At 36.9% G+C, this 20,307-nt stretch overlaps 1 protein-coding gene across 3 annotated transcripts in view; it reads right to left on the bottom strand.

Moving 5' to 3' along the window:
- Positions 1-20,307, bottom strand: part of LARP1B (La ribonucleoprotein 1B) — a 60,884-nt gene that overhangs the window by 14,889 nt on the left and 25,688 nt on the right. Inside the window, exons 8-11 of one of the 3 annotated variants that reach the window (XM_060105868.1) lie at positions 17,133-17,277; positions 11,720-11,894; positions 8,116-8,288; positions 129-494 (exon numbers count right to left, since the gene is read on the bottom strand). In XM_060105868.1, coding sequence (XP_059961851.1) covers positions 255-494; positions 8,116-8,288; positions 11,720-11,894; positions 17,133-17,277 — 733 coding nt within the window. In that variant the 3' untranslated portion in view covers positions 129-254. Of the gene's footprint in view, positions 1-128; positions 495-6,466; positions 6,803-8,115; positions 8,289-10,143; positions 11,136-11,719; positions 11,895-17,132; positions 17,278-20,307 lie in introns of those variants that run through there. The other 2 variants (XM_060105879.1, XM_060105890.1) reach the window with 2 other exon arrangements.

Below are 20,307 nucleotides of genomic sequence, written 5' to 3'. Positions count from 1 at the left end.
TCAAATTAAATATAATTTACTTATATTCAAAATTTCATAAAATAAACCCTCAAGTTTAGGAAAACATAAGCAGCAATGTGCAATCAAAACACAGTACCAACAGAAAGATGTTGGTCAGAAACAATTACCTTTATGGCTGTGTGTTTGTTTTCATTTTCTTCCATCCACAAATCCTGTTCATAATAATATAAGCCACCGTTGATAACTTCAGCAAGTTCAGATGTAATTTTTGCCCAAGACATGTGGTTGCCTGTTCAATCTCCTCCAGGATGTTTTCTCATGTAAGGTGGTGTCTGAGTTACAATCAAAATCTTGTTTAAATCCTGGTCATCGATTTCATAATCTGAATCATTATCAGACCAATCAGTAAATGTGTTTTCTCGCCCTTCTATTTGTTCCATCTCTTCATTAAATAAAAAATCAAGTTCTTCTTGTTCTTGTTCATCTGGAAGATATAGGTGATTTGATGCCTCTTCAGGTAGAGGTGGTGATTCCTGAAGGAAGAAATTGGTATTTTATATAAAAACACTGTTATCACTTTTACAATAAATGTCACATAACAATGTTAATGTAAGTAATATCAAAACTGTATGCTCAATAACTAGATTAGCAGTCAAACTGCAAAAGAAAATCACACCAGTATTATTCCAGGCCAATAAATATAAAGTAACTGCTAAACAATCAGTTTAAGATTAAAAAAACCCACAAAGCTGAAAAAAGAAGGATTATATTAAAGACTCCTTTAGAGTTAGAATGGTCCTTAGTACCAACTTGTTTTACAGATGAGGGAAAAAAAGGCCTAGAGATGTGACGTTGTTTGTCCACAATTGCAGAATTAGTCCGGACTAGAACAACCAAGGACTTTTTTTTTTTTTCTTTTTTGGCCGCGCTGCATGTCATGCGGGATCCTACTTCCCCCAACCAGGGATTGAACCCACACCCCCTGCAGTGGAAGCACAGAGCCCTAACCACTGGGAATTCCCAGAACAACCAGGGTCTTCTGACTTCAAGATTCAACGATCTTCCCTAGTCTCAACGCTTTTTACCTCACAATTACATTAATACCATAATTTGTCAATAAGAAAACAAGTATAACTATCAGAAGATCAGAAATTTTTATAATTTTCTGGAAGGCAGAAAGCAAATGGAATTGTATTAATAATAAACATGACTAGAGGAAATAGAAATCTAAAACCCATATCAAGGAAGGCTGGGACTTCCCTGGTGGTCCAGTGGGTAATACTCTGCACTCTCAATGCAGGGGGACCAGGTTTGATCCCTGGTCGGGGAACTAGATCCCACACGCATGCTGCAACTAAGAGTTCACATGCCGCAACTAAAAAGTGCGCATGCTGCAATTAAAAAGATCCCACAGGCTGCAACGAAGATCACGTGTGCCACAACTAAGACCCGGCACAGCCTAAATAAATAAATATTAAAAAAAAAAAAGGAAGGTTACAGGGAAGGCAGACACCATTGATCCCACTGGGGTCCTAAAAAGTTTTGAGATGGTAGATCCAAAGAACAGGAAAGGACTATGTGACAGCAATCAAAATAGGTACCTGGGGGGCTTCTCGGGTGGCACAGTGGTTGAGAGTCCGCCTGCCGATGCAGGGGACATGGGTTCGTGCCCTGGTACGGGAAGATCCCACATGCCGCAGAGTGGCTAGGCCCATGAGCCATGGCTGCTGAGCCTGCACGTCCGGAGCCTGTGCTCCACAATGGGAGAGGCCACAACAGTGAGAGGCCCGCATACCGAAAAAATAAAGGTACCTGGAAAACTAACTATAGGACACAGTTGGCCCCACACCCTTATCCGAGAATACAAAGCTTTATTATAAAGTCTGCCCCCAACTAAAAGCCCAAGAATCGCTTTCTAAACAAAGTTATACATTTGCCAAGGGAGGGTTCATATCTTAGGTGCTGGAGCTACAGAGAGGCTGAACACATCCTAGTATTATTCTAAACTTCTAAAACAAAATGGGGGAAAAAATAAGGTAATTTTACCAATGAATGAAATACACTAACAAATTCTACCTCCCATAAAAAAGTACTCCTTATTTTAGCAATTTTGGAGATCCAAAACCAGCCCGACTCTGCTCTGCCTAAGTCTAGAAATCCAAGTCCATAGGACCTTTACACTTAACCAAGAGTGTGCAATCATACCTCACATTCAGGAAAATGGTCCTCTGGATGAGCAGATCTATAAGGCCATACACAAAAGAAATCTGTACCAATTTACCAATACTAATATAAACCATCAACCAAAGATCACCAGATATTAAGAGACAATCATCAGCCCAAAAGACAGTCTTTAAAGGACATAAATACTAGCATAATGAATAAAAATAGACCAACCCCAGGGTATATCATCTGAAATTTCAAGAGTGGGGATGAAGAAATAATCTTAAAAGCTTTCAGCAATAAAAAAGTCAGTTGACACAATCTGAAGGGACTGAATTTCACAAGAGTTCTGAAAATTGACGAAGATGACAGTGGAAAAATGTTTTCAGATTTCTAGGGGAAACAAATGGGACCTCTAATTAAACTTAAAAGCTTTTGCACAGCAAAGGAAACCATAAATAAGATGAAAAGACAACCCTCAGAATGGGAGAAAATATTTTCAAATGAAGCAACCGACAAAGGATTAATCTCCAAAATATATAAGCAGCTCATGCAGCTCAATATCAAAAAACAAACAACCCAATCAAAAAGGGTGGAAGACCTAAATAGACATTTCTCCAGAGAAGACATACAGATGGCCAACACACACATGAATAGATGCTCAACATCACTAATTATTACAGAAATGCAAATCAAAACTACATTGACACTAGTCAGAATAGCCATCATCAAAAAATCTACAAACAATAAATGCTGGAGAGGGTATGGAGAAAAGTGAACCCTCTTACACCGCTGGTGGGAATGTAACTTGATACAGCCACTATGGAAAACAGTATGGAGGCTCCTTAAAAAAACTAAAAATAGAGCTACCATATGATCCAGCAATCCCACACCTGGGCATATATCTGGAAAAGATGAAAACTCTAATTTGAAAAGATACTTGCACCCCAATGTTCACAGCAGCACTATTTACAATAGCCAAGACATGGAAACAACCAAATGCCCATCAACAGACAATTGGTTTAAGAAGATGTGGTACATGTATACAATGGAATATTACTCAGCCATAAAAAGGAATGAAATTGGGTCATTTGTAGAGATGTGGATGGACCTAGAGAGTGTCACACAGAGTGAAGTAAGTCAGAAAGAGAAAAACAAATATCATATATTAACGCATATATGTGGAACCTAGAAAAATGGTACAGGTGAACTGGTTTGCAGGGCAGAAATTGAGACAAAGATGTAGAGAACAAACGTATGGACAGCAAGGGGGAAACGTGGCAGGGGGTGGTGGTGGTGTGATGAATTGGGAGATTGGGATTGACATATATACACTAATATGTATAAAATGGATAACTAATAAGAACCTTCTGTATAAAAATATAAAATAAAATTCAAAAATTAAAAAAAAATGTGGTACGTGTATACAATGGAATATCACTCAGCCATAAAAAGGAACAAAATTGGGTCATCTGTAGAGATGTGGATGGACCTAGATAGTGTCACACAGAGTGAAGTCAGAAAGAGAAAAACATATATCGTATTATTAATGCATGTATGTGGAATCTAGAAAAATGGTATAGATGACCTTAATTGCCAAGCAAAAATAGACACACAGACTTAGAGAACAAATGTAAGGATACTAAGGGGGAAAGGGATGGGGTGGGAGGAATTGGGAGATTGGGATTGACACATATACACTACTGATACTATGTATAAAATAGACAACTGATGGGAACATACTGTATAGCATGGGGAACTCTACTTAATGCACTGTACTGTCCTAAATGGAGGGGATGTATGTGTATGTAGGGCTGATTCATTTTGCTGTGCAGTAGAAGCTAGTACAACATTGTAAAGCAACTATACTCCAATAAGAATTAATTAAAAAAGAAAGATTTCTAGGGGAAAATGAAATCTGACCAAGATTTCTATACCCACTCTAGAACATCTATTTTAAAAAGATCATTTTCAAAAAAGTATGTTGACAGGACTTCCCTGGTGGTCCGGTGGCTAAGACTCCATGCTCCCAGTGTAGTGGGCCCGGGTTCGATCCCTGGTCAGGGAACTAGATCCGGCATGCTGCAACTAAAGATCCCGCATAATGCGACTAAGAGTGAAGATCCCACTTACTGCAACTAAGACCCAGCACAGATAGATAGGTAGGTAGGTAGGTAGATAGATACATACATACGTACATACATACATACTTAAATAAATGAAAGTATGTTGTCAATAACTAACCTACCTCAGCAGGTGTCTCTGAAATAACATACATATACATACATACATACATACATACATACATACATACATACATACATACATAAAAGTTATGTTGTCAATAACTAACCTACCTCAGCAGGTATCTCTGATGAACCTACAGTCATCTTTCCTCCAGGCCAAGCCCCCACTCTGTAGTATTGGAATACATTTCAGGTCTTACTAATGGTACCAATATTCTTTGGCCATGAAACTGAAAGGTCCTAGATATTATACAATTCTCTTTCTGTTTTGAAAACCACACTCCATCACCAATTTGCTGGCCCTATACAGTAAAATCCAACTAACCCTTGCAAAAACTGTTTTCATCAAATCAAAGATGTTATCAATTTTAAGATATTATTTTAAAAGAAATGCTTAAATGTGGAGGTTTTTTTTTTTTTAACATGAAGGAAAAAACATAGACCTTGGTATAAGTGAAATATGGTACAAGTTTCTGTCAATGAGCCCAGGATATGATCCTCCCTTGTTATCCAGGTTTGCCATGACAAATATACAAATTAATCAGGATCTTTAGAAAATCTTATTTTGAGAAGCTGCTCTAGGTTTTTAAAATGCCCCAAGGAAGAAAACCTCTTGTTAACATTTTAGTATGATGTGTTTAACTACCATTGCTAAGTAAAAACTTATCTTTATTTACAAAACAGAAATAGACTCACAGACATAGAAAACTTATGGTTAGGGCCTCCCTGGTGGCGCAAGTGGTTGAGAGTCCGCCTGCCGATGCAGGGGATACGGGTTCGTGCCCCGGTCTGGGAGGATCCCATATGCCGCGGAGCGGCTGGGCCCGTGAGCCATGGCCGCTGAGCCTGCGCGTCCGGAGCCTGCGCGTCCGGAGCCTGTGCTCCGCAACGGGGGAGGCCACAACAGTGAGAGGCCCGCATACCGCAAAAAAAAAAAAAAAAAAAAAAACTTATGGTTATTACAGGATAGTGGGGGGTGGGGTGGGGGATAAATCAGGAGTGTGGAATTAACATACACATACTACTATGTATAAAATAGATAAACAAAAAGGACCTACTGTACAGCACAGGGAATTATATTCAATATCTTGTAATAGCCTATCATGGAAAAAATCTGCAAAAGAATAGGTATATACAGATATACACATATGTATAACTGAACCATTGTGCTGTACCACTTGAAGCTAACACAACATTGTAAATAAACTGTACTTCAATTTTTTTAATGGTAAATAAAAAATTAAAAAGTTATCTTTAATCAGGGTTTCAAACTCAGCATTACTGACATGTTGGGCTTGATAGTTCCTTAGGGCGTGTGTGTGGTGGCTGGCTGTCCTGTGCACTGTAGGATGTTTAGCAGCATCCCTGGCCTTCATTCACAGGATGCAGTAGAACTCTCTCAGTTTTAACAACCAAATATTGTCTCCAGGGGCTTCCCCGGTGGTGCAGTGATTAAGAATCCTCCTGCTAATGCAGGGTTCGAGCACTGGTCTGGGAAGATCCCACGTGCCGCGGAGCAACTAAGCCCGTGCGCCACAACTACTGAGCCTGAGCTCTAGAGCCCGTGAGCCACAACTACTGAGCCCACGTGCCACAACTACTGAAGCCTGCGTGCCTGGAGCCTGTGCTCTGCAACAAGAGAAGCCATGACAATGAGACGCCCACGCAGCGCAACGAAGAGTGGCCCCCACTCGCCACAACTAGAGAAAGCCTGCACACAGCAACAAAGACCCAACACAGCCAAAAATTAATTAATTAATTAATTAATTAAAAAAGAGACAGTGCTTTAAGAAATTTATTAAATAATTGCAACAAGAGAGGCCACAGCAATGAGAAAGAAGCCCGCGCACCACAATGAAGAGTAGTCCCCGCCTGCCGCACCTAGAAAAAGCCCGCGCACAGCAATGAAGACCCAACACAGCCATAAATAAATGAATAAATAAACAAACAAATGAAAAAATAAATAAATTTATCTATTTATTAAAAAAACAAATTGTCTCAAGACATTGCCAAACATCCTATGCTGAGGTAAAATATCAACACCCTCTCAATTCCTCCAATGAAGAACCGTGCTTAAATCCTTCATGCTTCCTTTCTTCATGCTTTCATCTTAGGAATAAAGAGCTCTACTCATAATAATCTGTAATATGATGGCCTTCTTCATTCTTCCCACATCTGGTCCCAATTATTTTTAGTGACCTATTCCTTTTAGAGCTTACTTTGAATATTGAAATTATTTGACTATTTCCAAGTTTATTTTTAGTAAACTTTTTTACTTTGAGATAGTTGTACATTCACATACAGTTATAAGAAATAAAAATCTCGAGGACTTCCCTGGTGGTCCAGTGGTTAAGATTCTACGCTCCCAATGCAGGGGGCACTGGTTCAATCCCTGGTCGGGGAACTAAGATCCCACATGCTGCGCAGCATGGCTAAAAAAAAAAAAAAAAAGAAATAGAAATCTCGTGTACTTTTTACTCAGTTTCCTCCAAAGTTAACATACTGTAAAACTATAGTAGACTATCACAAGATAAACACTGATGTTACCCATCAGTCTTACTAGGATTTCCATTTTACTTGTACTCTGTGTTTGTGGTTTAGATCAGAGCAATTTTTATCACATTTGAAGTTCACGTATCCAACCACCAGCGAAAAATACAGCAGTTCTACAACAAGAAACTCTCCTATTGTTCCCTAACCACGATCATCTCACTCCCTTGTGTGCCCCCAAGAAATTTATTCTCTTTTCCTTTCCTACTGTACAATCACCAAAACATATATAAACCAGACATGTATCGTTTACAAGTAATTACATGTAAAAGAATTTTTTAAATAATTAACAAGGTTACAAATAATATGGCAGTTATAAATTCAAAATTTAGAAGTTTTGTCAGCTTTAACAAAACTGAAATATTATTCAAATATAAACTAATTTCAAGTAAAAAAGGTTAAAGTGAAATTTTTTTTTTTTCGGTACGTGGGCCTCTCACTGTCGTGGCCTGTCCCATTGCAGAGCACAGGCTCCGGACGCGCAGGCTCAGCGGCCATGGCTCAGGGGCCCAGCCGCTCCGCGGCATGTGGGATCTTCCCAGACCGGGGCACGAACCCACGTCCTCTGCATCGGCAGGCAGACTCTCAACCACTGCGCCACCAGGGAAGACTTAAAGTGAAATATTCTTAAATCATATTCAGAAATAAGATAAAATTTTAAAAATGATACAATATTATTCATTTTCAACTACTTAGTAACCCATAAGCTTTACTGAAGGGCAATGGTTCCAAGTTTTACCATTTTTCTTAAAACTTTTCCAAATTTATGTATGTACCTCAAAAACAGTGGCCTTACATTCCACTCACAATATATCACACTTCAGACTTCCCTGCTGGTGCAGTGGTTAAGAGTCCGCCTGCCAATGCAGGGGACACCGGTTTGAGCCCTGGTCTGGGAAGATCCCCCATGCTGCAGAGCAACTAAGCCCATGCACCACAACGACTGAGCCTGTGCTCTAGAGCCTGCGAGCCACAACTACTGAGCCCATGCGCCTAGAGCCCGGGCTCCGCAACAAGAGAAGCCACCACATTGAGAAGCCCATGCACCGCAACGAAGAGTAGCCCCCACTTGACTACTAGAGAAAGCCCACGCACAGTAACGAAGACCCAACACAGCCAAAAATAAATAAATAAAAATTTAAAAAATTTTTCTAAAAAAAATATATCACACTTCACTTGGGTCATAACAACTTACCTTCAATTTCACTGGGGATGGATGATGTCTCTTTCTTACTTCTATCCAAGGTTCTGAGTCCAAGTCGGGCAAACTGGCAGACAAACCTCTAGACATTGCTTGAAGATTACTTGTTTCAGTGTTTTTCTTTGGGCTCAGTGGACCTCCAATTCTTGGAGAATTTGGGGCAGACTCTAAAATTTTAAGTTAGTTCTATAGTTAAAATAATGGTTTTCTTACTTATAACACATATTTTTTCTTTACTTGGGCATTTTCTTTCTTCACAAAAACATGATAAATCAATCTCAATTATAATCTTTCAATGATTTTCAAACCCAAAGGGCTTTGTAAGATGTATTCGAGTGAAGCCAATGAATAATAACAGGAATGTTATCAACCCTTATGCAGACACATTCATTCAAACTTCTCAAGAATATCAATGCAAGTCACTTACTAATTATGACAATACATCTATTTGGGAGTCAATTCTCTGTGAAACCTTAGATTCATTAATTGTAATGAAATTAGGGAATCTTAAATGCTACTAAGCAAATAAAATTCATATTTTATTCAAGGCAAAATCAATCCTTCATTGTTCTGCTAGGATCTATACTAAGGCGGCCAATACTCATACTTTTCTCATCTCCTTTGCCTAACAAGGTTTACCTAAATGCAGTTTGGCCCTTGGCTTGCAGTGAATACTGTGAAAACTAGAATGTCACGTCATTAAAGTGCAATGCCCTGGTAATAACAAAACATTCTACAACTCTGCTGGAATTAAAAATGTCTTTCTCCACACTTTTAATCAAAGTAATTATATGCTCTATAAAATACAAATCAATTCCTTTATAAATTTTTTTCAGAAGTCGAAGAATATTTAAGTTATAATGCAATATGAACTTGCTTTGGACAAAAAGTATTTTAAAAGCAAATTTATACTGTAAACTTCTAAACATTATTTACTCCTCAAAGCCAATTCCCTGAAAATATTGCAAAGTTGAATACTACAGAGAGAAAGTTGAAATAAATGAACACCAACAATCCTTCTAACTTACTAAATGAAAATGCAAAGGCACATTCCAGGAGTCAGTTTGAGAGAGTACTCCAAGATTTTACTTTCATCTACTACATATGAGAATCAGATGGATTTATTTTCTTCTCCATGGACACACAGATCCAGGCTTCAACCACCAGATTACTATATTGCTTTAAAAAGAAGTATAATGATTCATAACAGAAAACGCTCTAAAACTTCACTGTTCAATACAATAGCCACTAGCCTTGTGGAGCTACAAAGCACTTGAAATGTGGCTAGTGCTGAAATGTGCTCAGGATAAGTGTAAAATACACAGCAGATTTCAAACACTTGGTACAAAAATAACATTGGTCCATAATTTTTAAATTAATTTCATAATATTTGGGTATATAAAAATTAATTTCATTTGTTTTACAGCTTTTAACGCTATTAAAAATTATTAGGATTACATGTGTGGCAAACGTAATATTTCTATTGGACACTGCTGCTCTACAACTTAATGGTACATGTCATCAATTGATCCAAAAAATTAGTACGAGTGAAAAGGTTTGGGCTGTCAGTATTAATATTGAAGTTATAGGAATGAAAAAAAACATTAACTCTAGAGAACCCTATTCCTAAGACTATGAATCATCTCTATTCATGCAGTAAATAAAGCTTTAAAAGTAGACTAGGAACCACCACTAGTAACTGGGAGAATTAACTAAATTAGTATGTATAGTTCATGTATACACGACTAGAACAGTATCTAGCACAAGGTAGATAAACTAGTATCTACTATTTTTAACATAGAAATTGAATTTTTAAATACCTACTTAAGTTTATGATATAATCGTCTCTAATTGTTCTTTAAGCTTGAATAATGTTTCTACCATGAAGTTGTATGTTTCACAATATTCACAATACATGTGCTTATATTGGTTTGGCCAAAAAGTTCGTTCAGGCAATATGTATGTGCATGTAAATGAGTATATATTTAAAAAAAAACACAAAAATGTACAAACATTGTGATTTTATTCTTGTAATTTTATTAATAATGCATAAATGGTTAATGGACAGGCATCACCAACTTGACTGACCTATCTTAGCTACCCTGTGGAAAAAGTATTTTCTATTTAACAACTGACCTAATGCCTGTTCATAAGACGGTTAAAAATGTCATCTTGGACCCCAAGTTTACACATTAACTTAATCTAACTTACCATCAGACATTGTATTCTTTTTTTAAAAAAAACTAAAAAATGTCATTTGAAGTTCTTCAACTTTTAAAACACCTGCCCAAGTTGCTTGCTAGGTGTAGAGGCACAGAGGGCTGACAATCAAAGAAACACTAAATAAAAATATCTGTGAGACTGTCCATGTGCTTTATTGATGTGAGGTCTCTACACTGGTATATCAAAAATACATTCTGAAGAGTAAAAAAAAAAAAAAAAAATACTCTCGTTCGTTTCTTAAGTTTCTTATCCCTTAGTGTCCACATTAATAAATCTTATAGTCCATGCGAAACACTATGACAACATGTGAATTATACAATGTACACTATACTGTAAAGAGCAAATCAAATAGCAAAGGACCTAACAATCTGAGAAATTCCACTCAAGCCTCTCTATTTCTGCTTCATTGATCTGGACACAAGTACATAAGTATGGAAGGAAAAGACAGAATCTTGCAATATTTCCAGAATGATAATTAACTTTCCCACCGTGAAAAAAAGTAGCACATGCAGCCCAGGCTAATTACAAACAAATGGGCAGCTCCTATAAAAACAACAGCAGTCCTCTGGTCTGTCTTTCATCATCATCACAAAGGTGTTTATCTCCATTGTAGTGTTGGCCCAACCTCCTCCACAGAAGTGGGAGTAGACATTCTTGCACAGAAGTCTGGTCGCTTTCATTTCTGCAGACGATTTGTTCCAATGTTTATAATGATATTTCAGTGAGTCACCTATTCCTCTGCATATTCCGATCAAATGACATCCAAGAGCATCAGTAGATCATCACCCTGACTGAAAAAAGTTTAAGCACACATATTTTTTCCCAAGAGGGAATCTCTTAAAAATGATCCAGGAAAAAATTCTTAACATTAAAGCAATTTTTGGAAATTCTAAATACCACCAATTCTTTAATATATAATTACAATAACTTCATAAGAGATCCCCAATTCTGATTTAGAATATAGGTCATCTTGTCATTTCAAGACAAAGTTGAAGCACATAAGAAAAAAATTAAAGGAAGGCTACCCCCACTCTTGAGTATAAGACTTTTAGACTATTCCAATCTTACAAGGGGAAAACTGGCAGAATACATCTATAATCATTTAGTAAAATTAAGAAGATAGGTAGAAACTCCACATGTGACAAAGTAGACAAATAAGTTAAGAATAAATAGAGCAGAGCTCCTCCCATAATTCTTAAATCTCTATTTAATTTATAACTTTCTACGGGAAGCAATATGAATAGAATTTAAAGCATCATAAGTCACTGGGTTATCTTTAATTTTCTATTGAATCTATATAAACTTTAAAAAGGATAGGTAAATTGGACTAAATAGCCCACTGTTATGCTGTTTGCTCTAGAAGAAAAGCTGTTACCTGTATGTGAACCAAAGGCTTGGCCTGGTACAAACTCTGGGCAATCAATCAGTTGAGAGAAGTCTGTTTGTGGCACACTATGTGGAGAAGGGCCCGGAATTGGCCATTTTTCTGGTTCTATCTTTTTTCTCATTTTCTCGTCCACAATTTCCACTTCTGTGCTATCTTTCAGTGCCTATAAATAGGAATTTTGAGTTACTAAAGAACATTCATTCAAAAAATTTAATTGTACCTCCTATACTTCTAATAACCTAAACATTTTTTAAGTCTGAAATCAGCATAGGGTATTACAGTTAATGTAATATATTTCTCAGAATATCCATGAACAGAACAGATTTTAAAATAATTTTCCCCTGTAAAGTAACAAATATCCTGATTTAACATGTAGCAAATTATTCTAATTGTGAAAACCAAATTTTCAAGTAAGGAGTATTGCATCAACTTGAAGCAAACTACAATAATTTTTTATTGACAATTTTTTGCACTCCTATTTCCTTTAGTTTTCCCTTAATATAATATCACCAAATAAAATTTAGGCATTATATTTAATTATTGTAATAAATACCACCATTACTGAATAATAAACACACACATGCAGAGATTCCTCATAATACCTTGTAAGTGTAAAGTAGGTTTCACAGATGAGGAAATTGAGGCTCAAAGAAATAAAGTAACTTGGTAAAGGTTATGGACTTAGTATGAGGCAATACCAGGACTCAAACCATTTATTATCTGTCCAACATGAAAACCCTCAGCCACTAGGATATGGTGGCTCTCAAAAAATAGCTTGCTGTAATTTAAGGATAAAATAAAACTAGAACAAAATTTCTTCCAAATAAAAATTACAGCCTTACTGATCTGAATCTTCCCTGAAATTCAAGGACACTCACACCTTCAGAAACTAGGAAAAATACAAATATAAAAACTCAACAGGGCTTCCCTGGTGGCGCAGTGGTTGAGAGTCCGCCTGCCGATGCAGGGAACACGGGTTCGTGCCCCGGTCTGGGAAGATACCACATGCCGCGGAGCGGCTGGGCCCGTGAGCCATGGCCGCTGAACCTGCGCGTCCGGAGCCTGTGCTCCGCAACGGGAGAGGCCACAACAGTGAGAGGCCCGCGTACCGCAAAAAAAAAACCAAAAACTCAACATACAAACTGTTAACTTATAAGGATTAAAACTCGCTATATTTTAGTTGGAGAACACATTATATGTACTACTTTAAGTATCTTACATTTGTATGCCCTTAATATTAGTATCGTACTTACTTCTCAAGTAAGTATATTTTCTGTAACTGGACATTACTTTAAAATTAGTATTAAAATTATTTAGAGACAAACTCTTTTGATGGGAATCAGGATACTCACTGAAAAAGAAGAGAGTCTGAAATATGGAATGAAGGAAATAAGGAAGAATCTTACAGTAAAGGGTTTGAGTTGCTGATATGTGTAATTTTTTAATGTATTTTCCTAGTTTTGTCCACTGAATGTTCTAGAAGCAATGACACCCCAGTAGCAAAGCAGTATACCCAGCATCCAGATCTTGCAACAACATGGATTTATTTCAAAAACTACAAATGAAAGAGCCAGGAGACAGAAGAACTCTATTTACACAAATGTAAAGAAAAGACAAAATAAATCTCTGGTAACAGAATCAGAAAAGTGCTTTGGTTTGGTGGGGCAAAGGGTGAGGGGATGGGGGACTGACTGCAAAGGGCCACTAAGGAAGTTTTTAGAGTAATTAACTATATCTTGTTTGGAGCAGGCTTATACAATTTTCAAAACTCGAACTGAACACCTAATAGCCCTGCATTTTACATCATGTTATTTACACCTGAATTTTAAAAAGAAAAAGAAAAAGAAAAATTACCTTAAAACTTTGCTATGGGCTTAAGTTTTTCAAAATGTTTTGGAAAAAGACCACCAACAGTGTTCGCCGGTATGTGAAGCAAGTCAAACTCTGAACAGCAGTAGTTTTAATTGGTTCAATATCTTGTAAAAATGTTTAGCAGTATTTACAAAAGCTAAGCTCGTATATATATATATATATATATATATATATATATATATATATATATATATATATATATATACATATGTTTGTATACACACACACACGCACATAACCTGTTACCCATCAATTTCACAGAAAAATAAGTGTATATGTCCATCCAAAAATATGTACAATAATAATGTTCACAACAGTCACATATTCAAGCTGTAAATAACCCAAATGTCTATTAAGAGGAACCTGAAAAGAGTTATATTCATACAATTGAATACTACTGCAAAATGAAAAATAAACAACTGCCACACACAACAACAACATGGATAAGCCTTACAGAAATAACAAGCAAAAGTCAGATATAAAAGATTTCAAATAACTTTGATTATGTAATGTTTAAAAAACAAGATGAAGGACCTCTCTGAAAAGCAACTACTTTGAAGAGAACAGTGATTCAGACTAGGCCGGAGTACAAGGGAGCTCCCTGGGATGTTGAAAATGTTCTATCTTAATCCATGTAGCAGTAACACAAGTATGTACATAGGGGAAAGTCATTCTTAATCTTATAACTTCTAATATACAATGTATAAGTTATGTCTCAATTTAAAGAAAAATTTTCAGGAAAAAATTCAAAGTTCTTTATATATAGCTATTGAATGATCTTCCAATATATGCTGTTTTTATAAAAGGAAGGGGTATAACAGTATATGTAGTAAAACATGAACTATCTCAGGAAGAATACACAAAAAAGAAGTAACACTACTTGCCATACCAAGGAGGGTTTAACTAGTTCACTGTTGGTGAAAGATGAGAAGGAAATTTTTCACTATATACCCTTTGAATCTTGAATCACAGGGAATTAATTCCCTACTGAAAAGAAAGAAACAAAAAAAACTCAAGAAGAAAATAAAGAAAACAGAAAGGGGGAAAGTTGTGACTCAGGCCTTAAAAGACTCATACAAAAACTTAAAAGGCTCACAGCATACACAAATTAAGGAAAAGATCTAGACAGAGTTAGACATATTTTTACTAAAACCAAATCTTGGTTATATTGAACTACTAAACAATGAGCTACAGTATACAGTCAACATTTCTGGGTGTCTGAGGGTTTTTTTCCTATTATTTTCTATTATTTCTATTATATTGTACTATAACTATGTTAAGTGATAACGCTGCAATAGCCATCATATTACAATATACATATGTATCAAAGTAAAAAAAAAACAGAAAGAAAGAAAAAGAGTGCAGTAAGGTGAAAAACAAATGGGAGAGGAGGAAACAGATTCAGTAAGTTTAGCTGTGCAGACACACTCGACCAGAGCAGATACGGGTGTTAGCTAAAATATATTTTGCTTCTTTTGATAGTTTTTTCAAGACAGTTAAGACATAAGCATATTCAAATACATATAGGAAAAAGCTGGTAGAAATGAAATGAAGATAAAAGGAGTAATCAACAGAAGGGTATCCTTGAAGACTAACAGTAACAGCAAATTCTTATTTAGAGTTTACTGTGTACGCCAGACACTGCCATTACACATTTCATACTCATAACAACCCTATGAAGTATGTATTGTAACAATTTCCACTTTACAGAAGTCTCAGGACACTGCCTGAAGTCACAGACCTAGGAGGATATGTATGCAGGTTCTAAAGTCCATGCTCTAAATCAGTATGTTTATACTGCAAAGCCTAATGAAGCCTTACCTTCTTAAGGGAAAAAAAGACATCTTTCCCACTGTAATAAGTGGTAGGTACATAATGAATGTTAAGTGAATTCAGACCTATGCTATTCTAAAGCACTATGCTTATGTGTTTCTGTGTTTCACAGTAGTAGTAGTTCTTACTGTAAATCAGTCACTGTGGGGACTTCGCTGGTGGCACAGTGGTTAAGAGTCCACCTGCCAGAGCAGGGGACATGGGTTCGAGCCCTGGTCTGGGAAGAGCCCGCGTGCCGCGGAGCAACTAAGCCTGTGCACCACAATTACTAAGTCTGCGCTCTAGAGTTTGTGTGTCACAGCTACCAAAGCCCCTGTACCTAGAGCCCATTCTCCACAACTAGAGAAGCCACTGCAATGAGAAGCCCACACACCACAACGAAGAGTAGCTCCTGCTCACCGCAACTAGAGGAAGCCCGTGCACAGCAGCGAAGACCCAACGCAGCCTATATAAATAAACTCTACAAAAAAAAATCAGTCATTATGTATTAATAATGCTAACCATAATGGTAATGCAAAAGTTTTTTGTTTTTTTTTTTAAATATCCTTTCCCGGGCTTCCCTGGTGGCACAGTGGTTAAGAATCCACCTGCCAATGCAGGGGACACAAGTTCAAGCCCTGGTCCGGGAAGATTCCACGTGCCGCGGAGCAACTAAGCCCGTGCACCACAACTACTCAGCCTGTGCTCCAGAGCCTGTGAGCCACAACTACTGAGCCCGTGTGCTACAACTACTGAAGCCCACATGCCTAGAGCCCGTGCTCCACAACAAGAGAAGCCACTACAATGGGAAGCCCACGTACCGCAACGAAGAGTAGCCCCCGCTCGCCACAACTAGAGAAAGCCCGCGCACAGCAACAAAGACCCAGTGCAGCCAAAAATAAATAAATAAAATAAATTTATTAAAAACAAAAAAAAAGAACACAACTAGAAAGACTATTTTAAATTAGCCCTCTTTATACAGGAAATATTCTCAAAATTTAAATTTAATTTAATTTAAATTTTAATTTAATAATTTAATACATGCTATTTTACAGCAACCTGAAGACTAAAAGGACCAAGAACACCCTTGAGTGTTCAAGTTTGTGTTGGGGTTCAACCCATCTAAGAAGGATCAGGTTAAAAATAGGTGAAAACATCATTAAGTAATCCTTTAAGGGGTCAGACATTTATTTGGGTTTTATAAAATGGCAAAAAAGCCTTGAGATACAGTCTAAGCCTTAGGTAACTACAGATTGCTTTTGCTTTTTCCTTAAAATTGTTTAATAGACTTTATTTTTATTTATTTATTTATTTATTTAACTCTTTTTTTTTTTTTTAGATGTTGGGGGTAGGAGTTTATTAATTAATTTATTTATTTTTGCTGTGTTGGGTCTGAGTTTCTGTGCGAGGGCTTTCTCTAGTTGTGGCAAGCGGGGGCCACTCTTCATCGCGGTGCGCGGGCCTCTCACTGTCACAGCCTCTCTTGTTGCGGAGCACAGGCTCCAGACGCGCAGGCTCAGTAGTTGTGGCTCACGGGCCTAGTTGCTCCATGGCATGTGGGATCCTCCCAAACCAGGGCTTGAACCTGTGTCCCCTGCATTAGCAGGCAGATTCTCAACCACTGCGCCACCAGGGAAGCCCTAGACTTTATTTTTTAAAGCAGTTTTAGGTTCACAGCATAACTAAAGTACAGACTGTTTTGTGTATGAAAAATTACCTCTAAAATGAGATTAAGGTTTGTAGTGAGAGCCTGAACACGGTGGAAGCCAGCAATCAGGGAAATAGGCAAGAAACCTTGCTCATCCATCTTTCTCCTAAGAAAGAAGTCCCGTTCCAAGTTTTCTATACTGAAGTAATATTCACTGAAAAAAGAAATAAAGAAGTAAATATAAATTTCATCAATTTATTCAACAGAATATTAAAATGTCTATGGCTTATAATATCAATTGTTATAAAACTATTTTGATTTATTAATAACATTATATACATTTAACATAACATACATAGGGTAAATATAATAACAACAAAACCCTATTGTTAGTAATTTCTCTTACACAGGTAGAAAGAAATTTAGAATACTATCTTCCCAAAAACGTACTTCTTTGTTAGATCAGCTTTACCCAGGTATAAACAATTAACCATACTTTAAAACATTTCAATAATTAATTTTTAATGAGTCAATTAAGTGAAAAATTTCATTTCAAAGCTACTTGAACTTGCTTCATTTAAACACTAAATAACAAAGTTAAACACATCAACAGACTGCCTTCCAACTTTTTCCCATCACTGAAAATAATGGTATGTTGGAAGTATTCTTTGTCAAGTTTACAGAGTAGATTAGTTTGTTTTCTAAATTGGCAGGGTACTGACATTGTTTAATACTTCTGAACCCTAGCATTCAGCACAATGCTTAGTAAAAACTGAGTGAATATGTGGGCACAGATGCACACAAGTTTATATTTGAATGGTTCACTATCTCCCCCCTTCGAGAGGCAGAACTATAAAAGACGTTAAAAGTGAACGGAATACAGTTAAACAAAGAATATCTGCAACACCATGAGGTATATACATGGGCAAAAAAAAATACAGAAGCAACTTATACACCTTAATCTTCTCTCTAGGAGAGTATAGAGAGAAGTGTAAATGAACAAACTGTATCACCAACCACTACAAGTTCCACCAAGATATAAAGATAATATGAAGAATACATATAATAATGGCATTTGAGAAACACGTTTAAATTACAGCCTGCATATAAAAAAAACGAGAACAAGATTCTAGAAAAACAGAAGAGGATAAATAGGGGGAAATGTAGAAAAGAATAATACAAAAGAAATACATGACATCAAATGATATGGCTTACAGTTTAAAAATCCTATACTGTTTCCAAATCACAGAGCAAGTTTTCAAAGAAGGGTGGCAAATGATAAGAAAGCACACCAGCTCATATATTTGGGAGTAAGATTGGGTAACTCAAGATACCCTTGAATTATTTAGGTCAAATTCTAACTTTGAAGAAATAATCACCTACAACTGAAAACTGGCTTTGAGCTACCTTTCATTGGGTGGGAAAAATGTCTTATTTTAGAAACGTAAATACCCAAGTTACTTCTTTATACTCTGATATTTATCCAACTATCAAAGTGCAAAGCTCCCTTAGATCAGTGAAATACAACTGACATCGCAGTAACACTAGTAAATCATTTACTCTTCTTAAACGCTAAAGAAAATAATTGAAGTCTTGAAGAAATTAACATTTTGATTTTTGTTATGCCTCAAAAGCCCTTTTCACAGTGCCTGGCATGTGGTGGGCACATAATACATCTGTTCTGCTTTCTGTTACACTTCAAAAGCCCTTTCACAGTGGCTAAAATGCAGTAGGCACATAATACATACGCATAAATTCAAAATTTTCAGACATTAAGACATCTGATTCAAACACAAGTTAAAAGTATTCTTAGACAAAAACTTCTCTGAATAATTAGTAAGATGTCTTTTTAATCTAGTACTCTGTGAGAAACACAGTATCTAAATAAATTCATAAATCACTATTACCTATAGTATACACTTTTTAAAACTTCTAATGGGCTGCAAACATACTTATGTCTAAATCTGAATGCCAAGAGACTGCCCCAGTTAAAAATAATCAAGATCTTCCATTTTTAATGTCCTAACATCAAAAATGTCAAATTATTAACATACATTTTCAGTTAAAATGATTTTAAGAACCATCCATAATACAGTTAAGCCTCCTACTTCAAAATATTTAGCATAATATTCCTGAAGTACAAGAAGTTTTTCAGTAACTTCTCAAAGAGGAAAATCGAAACCCTAATGAATAAGCCTATCTATGTTTGAGAAACCTTAAAGACAAAAAGTCAAAAGCATGACTCCTCAAATCCAGATGTCCACTAATCAGAGAACAGTTAACAGTGAAGAGCCATTCTAAACCTGGTGCTCTAGTATCTGCCAAAAACTCTGCTGCTAAATAATAACAAAAAAAGGAGTCATGCCAATGCCATGTCTGATACTTTGTTCAGTGTCCTAGGGCACATTATCATGTCCTACCTTAGAAGCTCTGGATTCTACACTGCATGATCAGAAATTCTGTCAACACTAAGTAGCTATGCTCCTCCCTCACTTGTATGAGCACATTGGAGGCCGATTATCCTGACATAGAGTTGCATGTCCACTGTCAGGTCTCAGAAGGGACCTGGCAGCAAGAGTTACAAAGGAAGACAGGAATAGTGTTTTGAAGTTGATAGCCACATGCCAGGCACTTTCTGCCCATAAAAAGGCCCTTTTCTTCAGTGTTTCTGTCAACTGTAACAAAAGAAGCAAGAATAAAATAAACAAGTTGCTTCATATTGTAAGCCAATCAAATCCACCATGAAGGCATCCCAGGAAGATGCCTGGCTGATGCTGATGAAGATATTATTTTCTATTAATGGATTAGGGTCCATTTTATTTTTAAAATGAAGGTGGATGTTTTAAAAATGCTTATGGGGCTCCCCTGGTGCTACAGTGGTTAAGAATCTGCCTGCCAATGCAGGGGACACAGGTTCGAGCCCTGGTCAGGGAAGATCCTACATGCTGCGGAGCAACTAAGCCCGTGCGCCACAACTACTGAAGCCTGTGCTCTAAAGCCCACGAGCCACAACTACTGAGCCCGCGTGCCGCAACTACTGAAGCTCGCGCGTCTAGAGCCTGTGCTCCGCAACAAGAGAAGCCACCGCAATGAGAAGCCCGCGCACCGCAACAAAGATTAGCCCCCGCTCACCACAACAAGAGAAAGCTTGGGTGCAGCAATGAAGACCCAACAAAGCCAAAAAACTAAAAACTAAATAAATAAATAAATAAAAATGCTTATGCCTTTTCAAAAATAGCCTTTT

Source organism: Mesoplodon densirostris, chromosome 1 (assembly GCF_025265405.1).
Source record: "Mesoplodon densirostris isolate mMesDen1 chromosome 1, mMesDen1 primary haplotype, whole genome shotgun sequence".
Classification (NCBI taxonomy): domain Eukaryota; kingdom Metazoa; phylum Chordata; class Mammalia; order Artiodactyla; family Ziphiidae; genus Mesoplodon; species Mesoplodon densirostris.
Note: the sequence above shows the minus strand (reverse complement) of the source record. Positions and strands in the feature narration are given on the sequence as shown.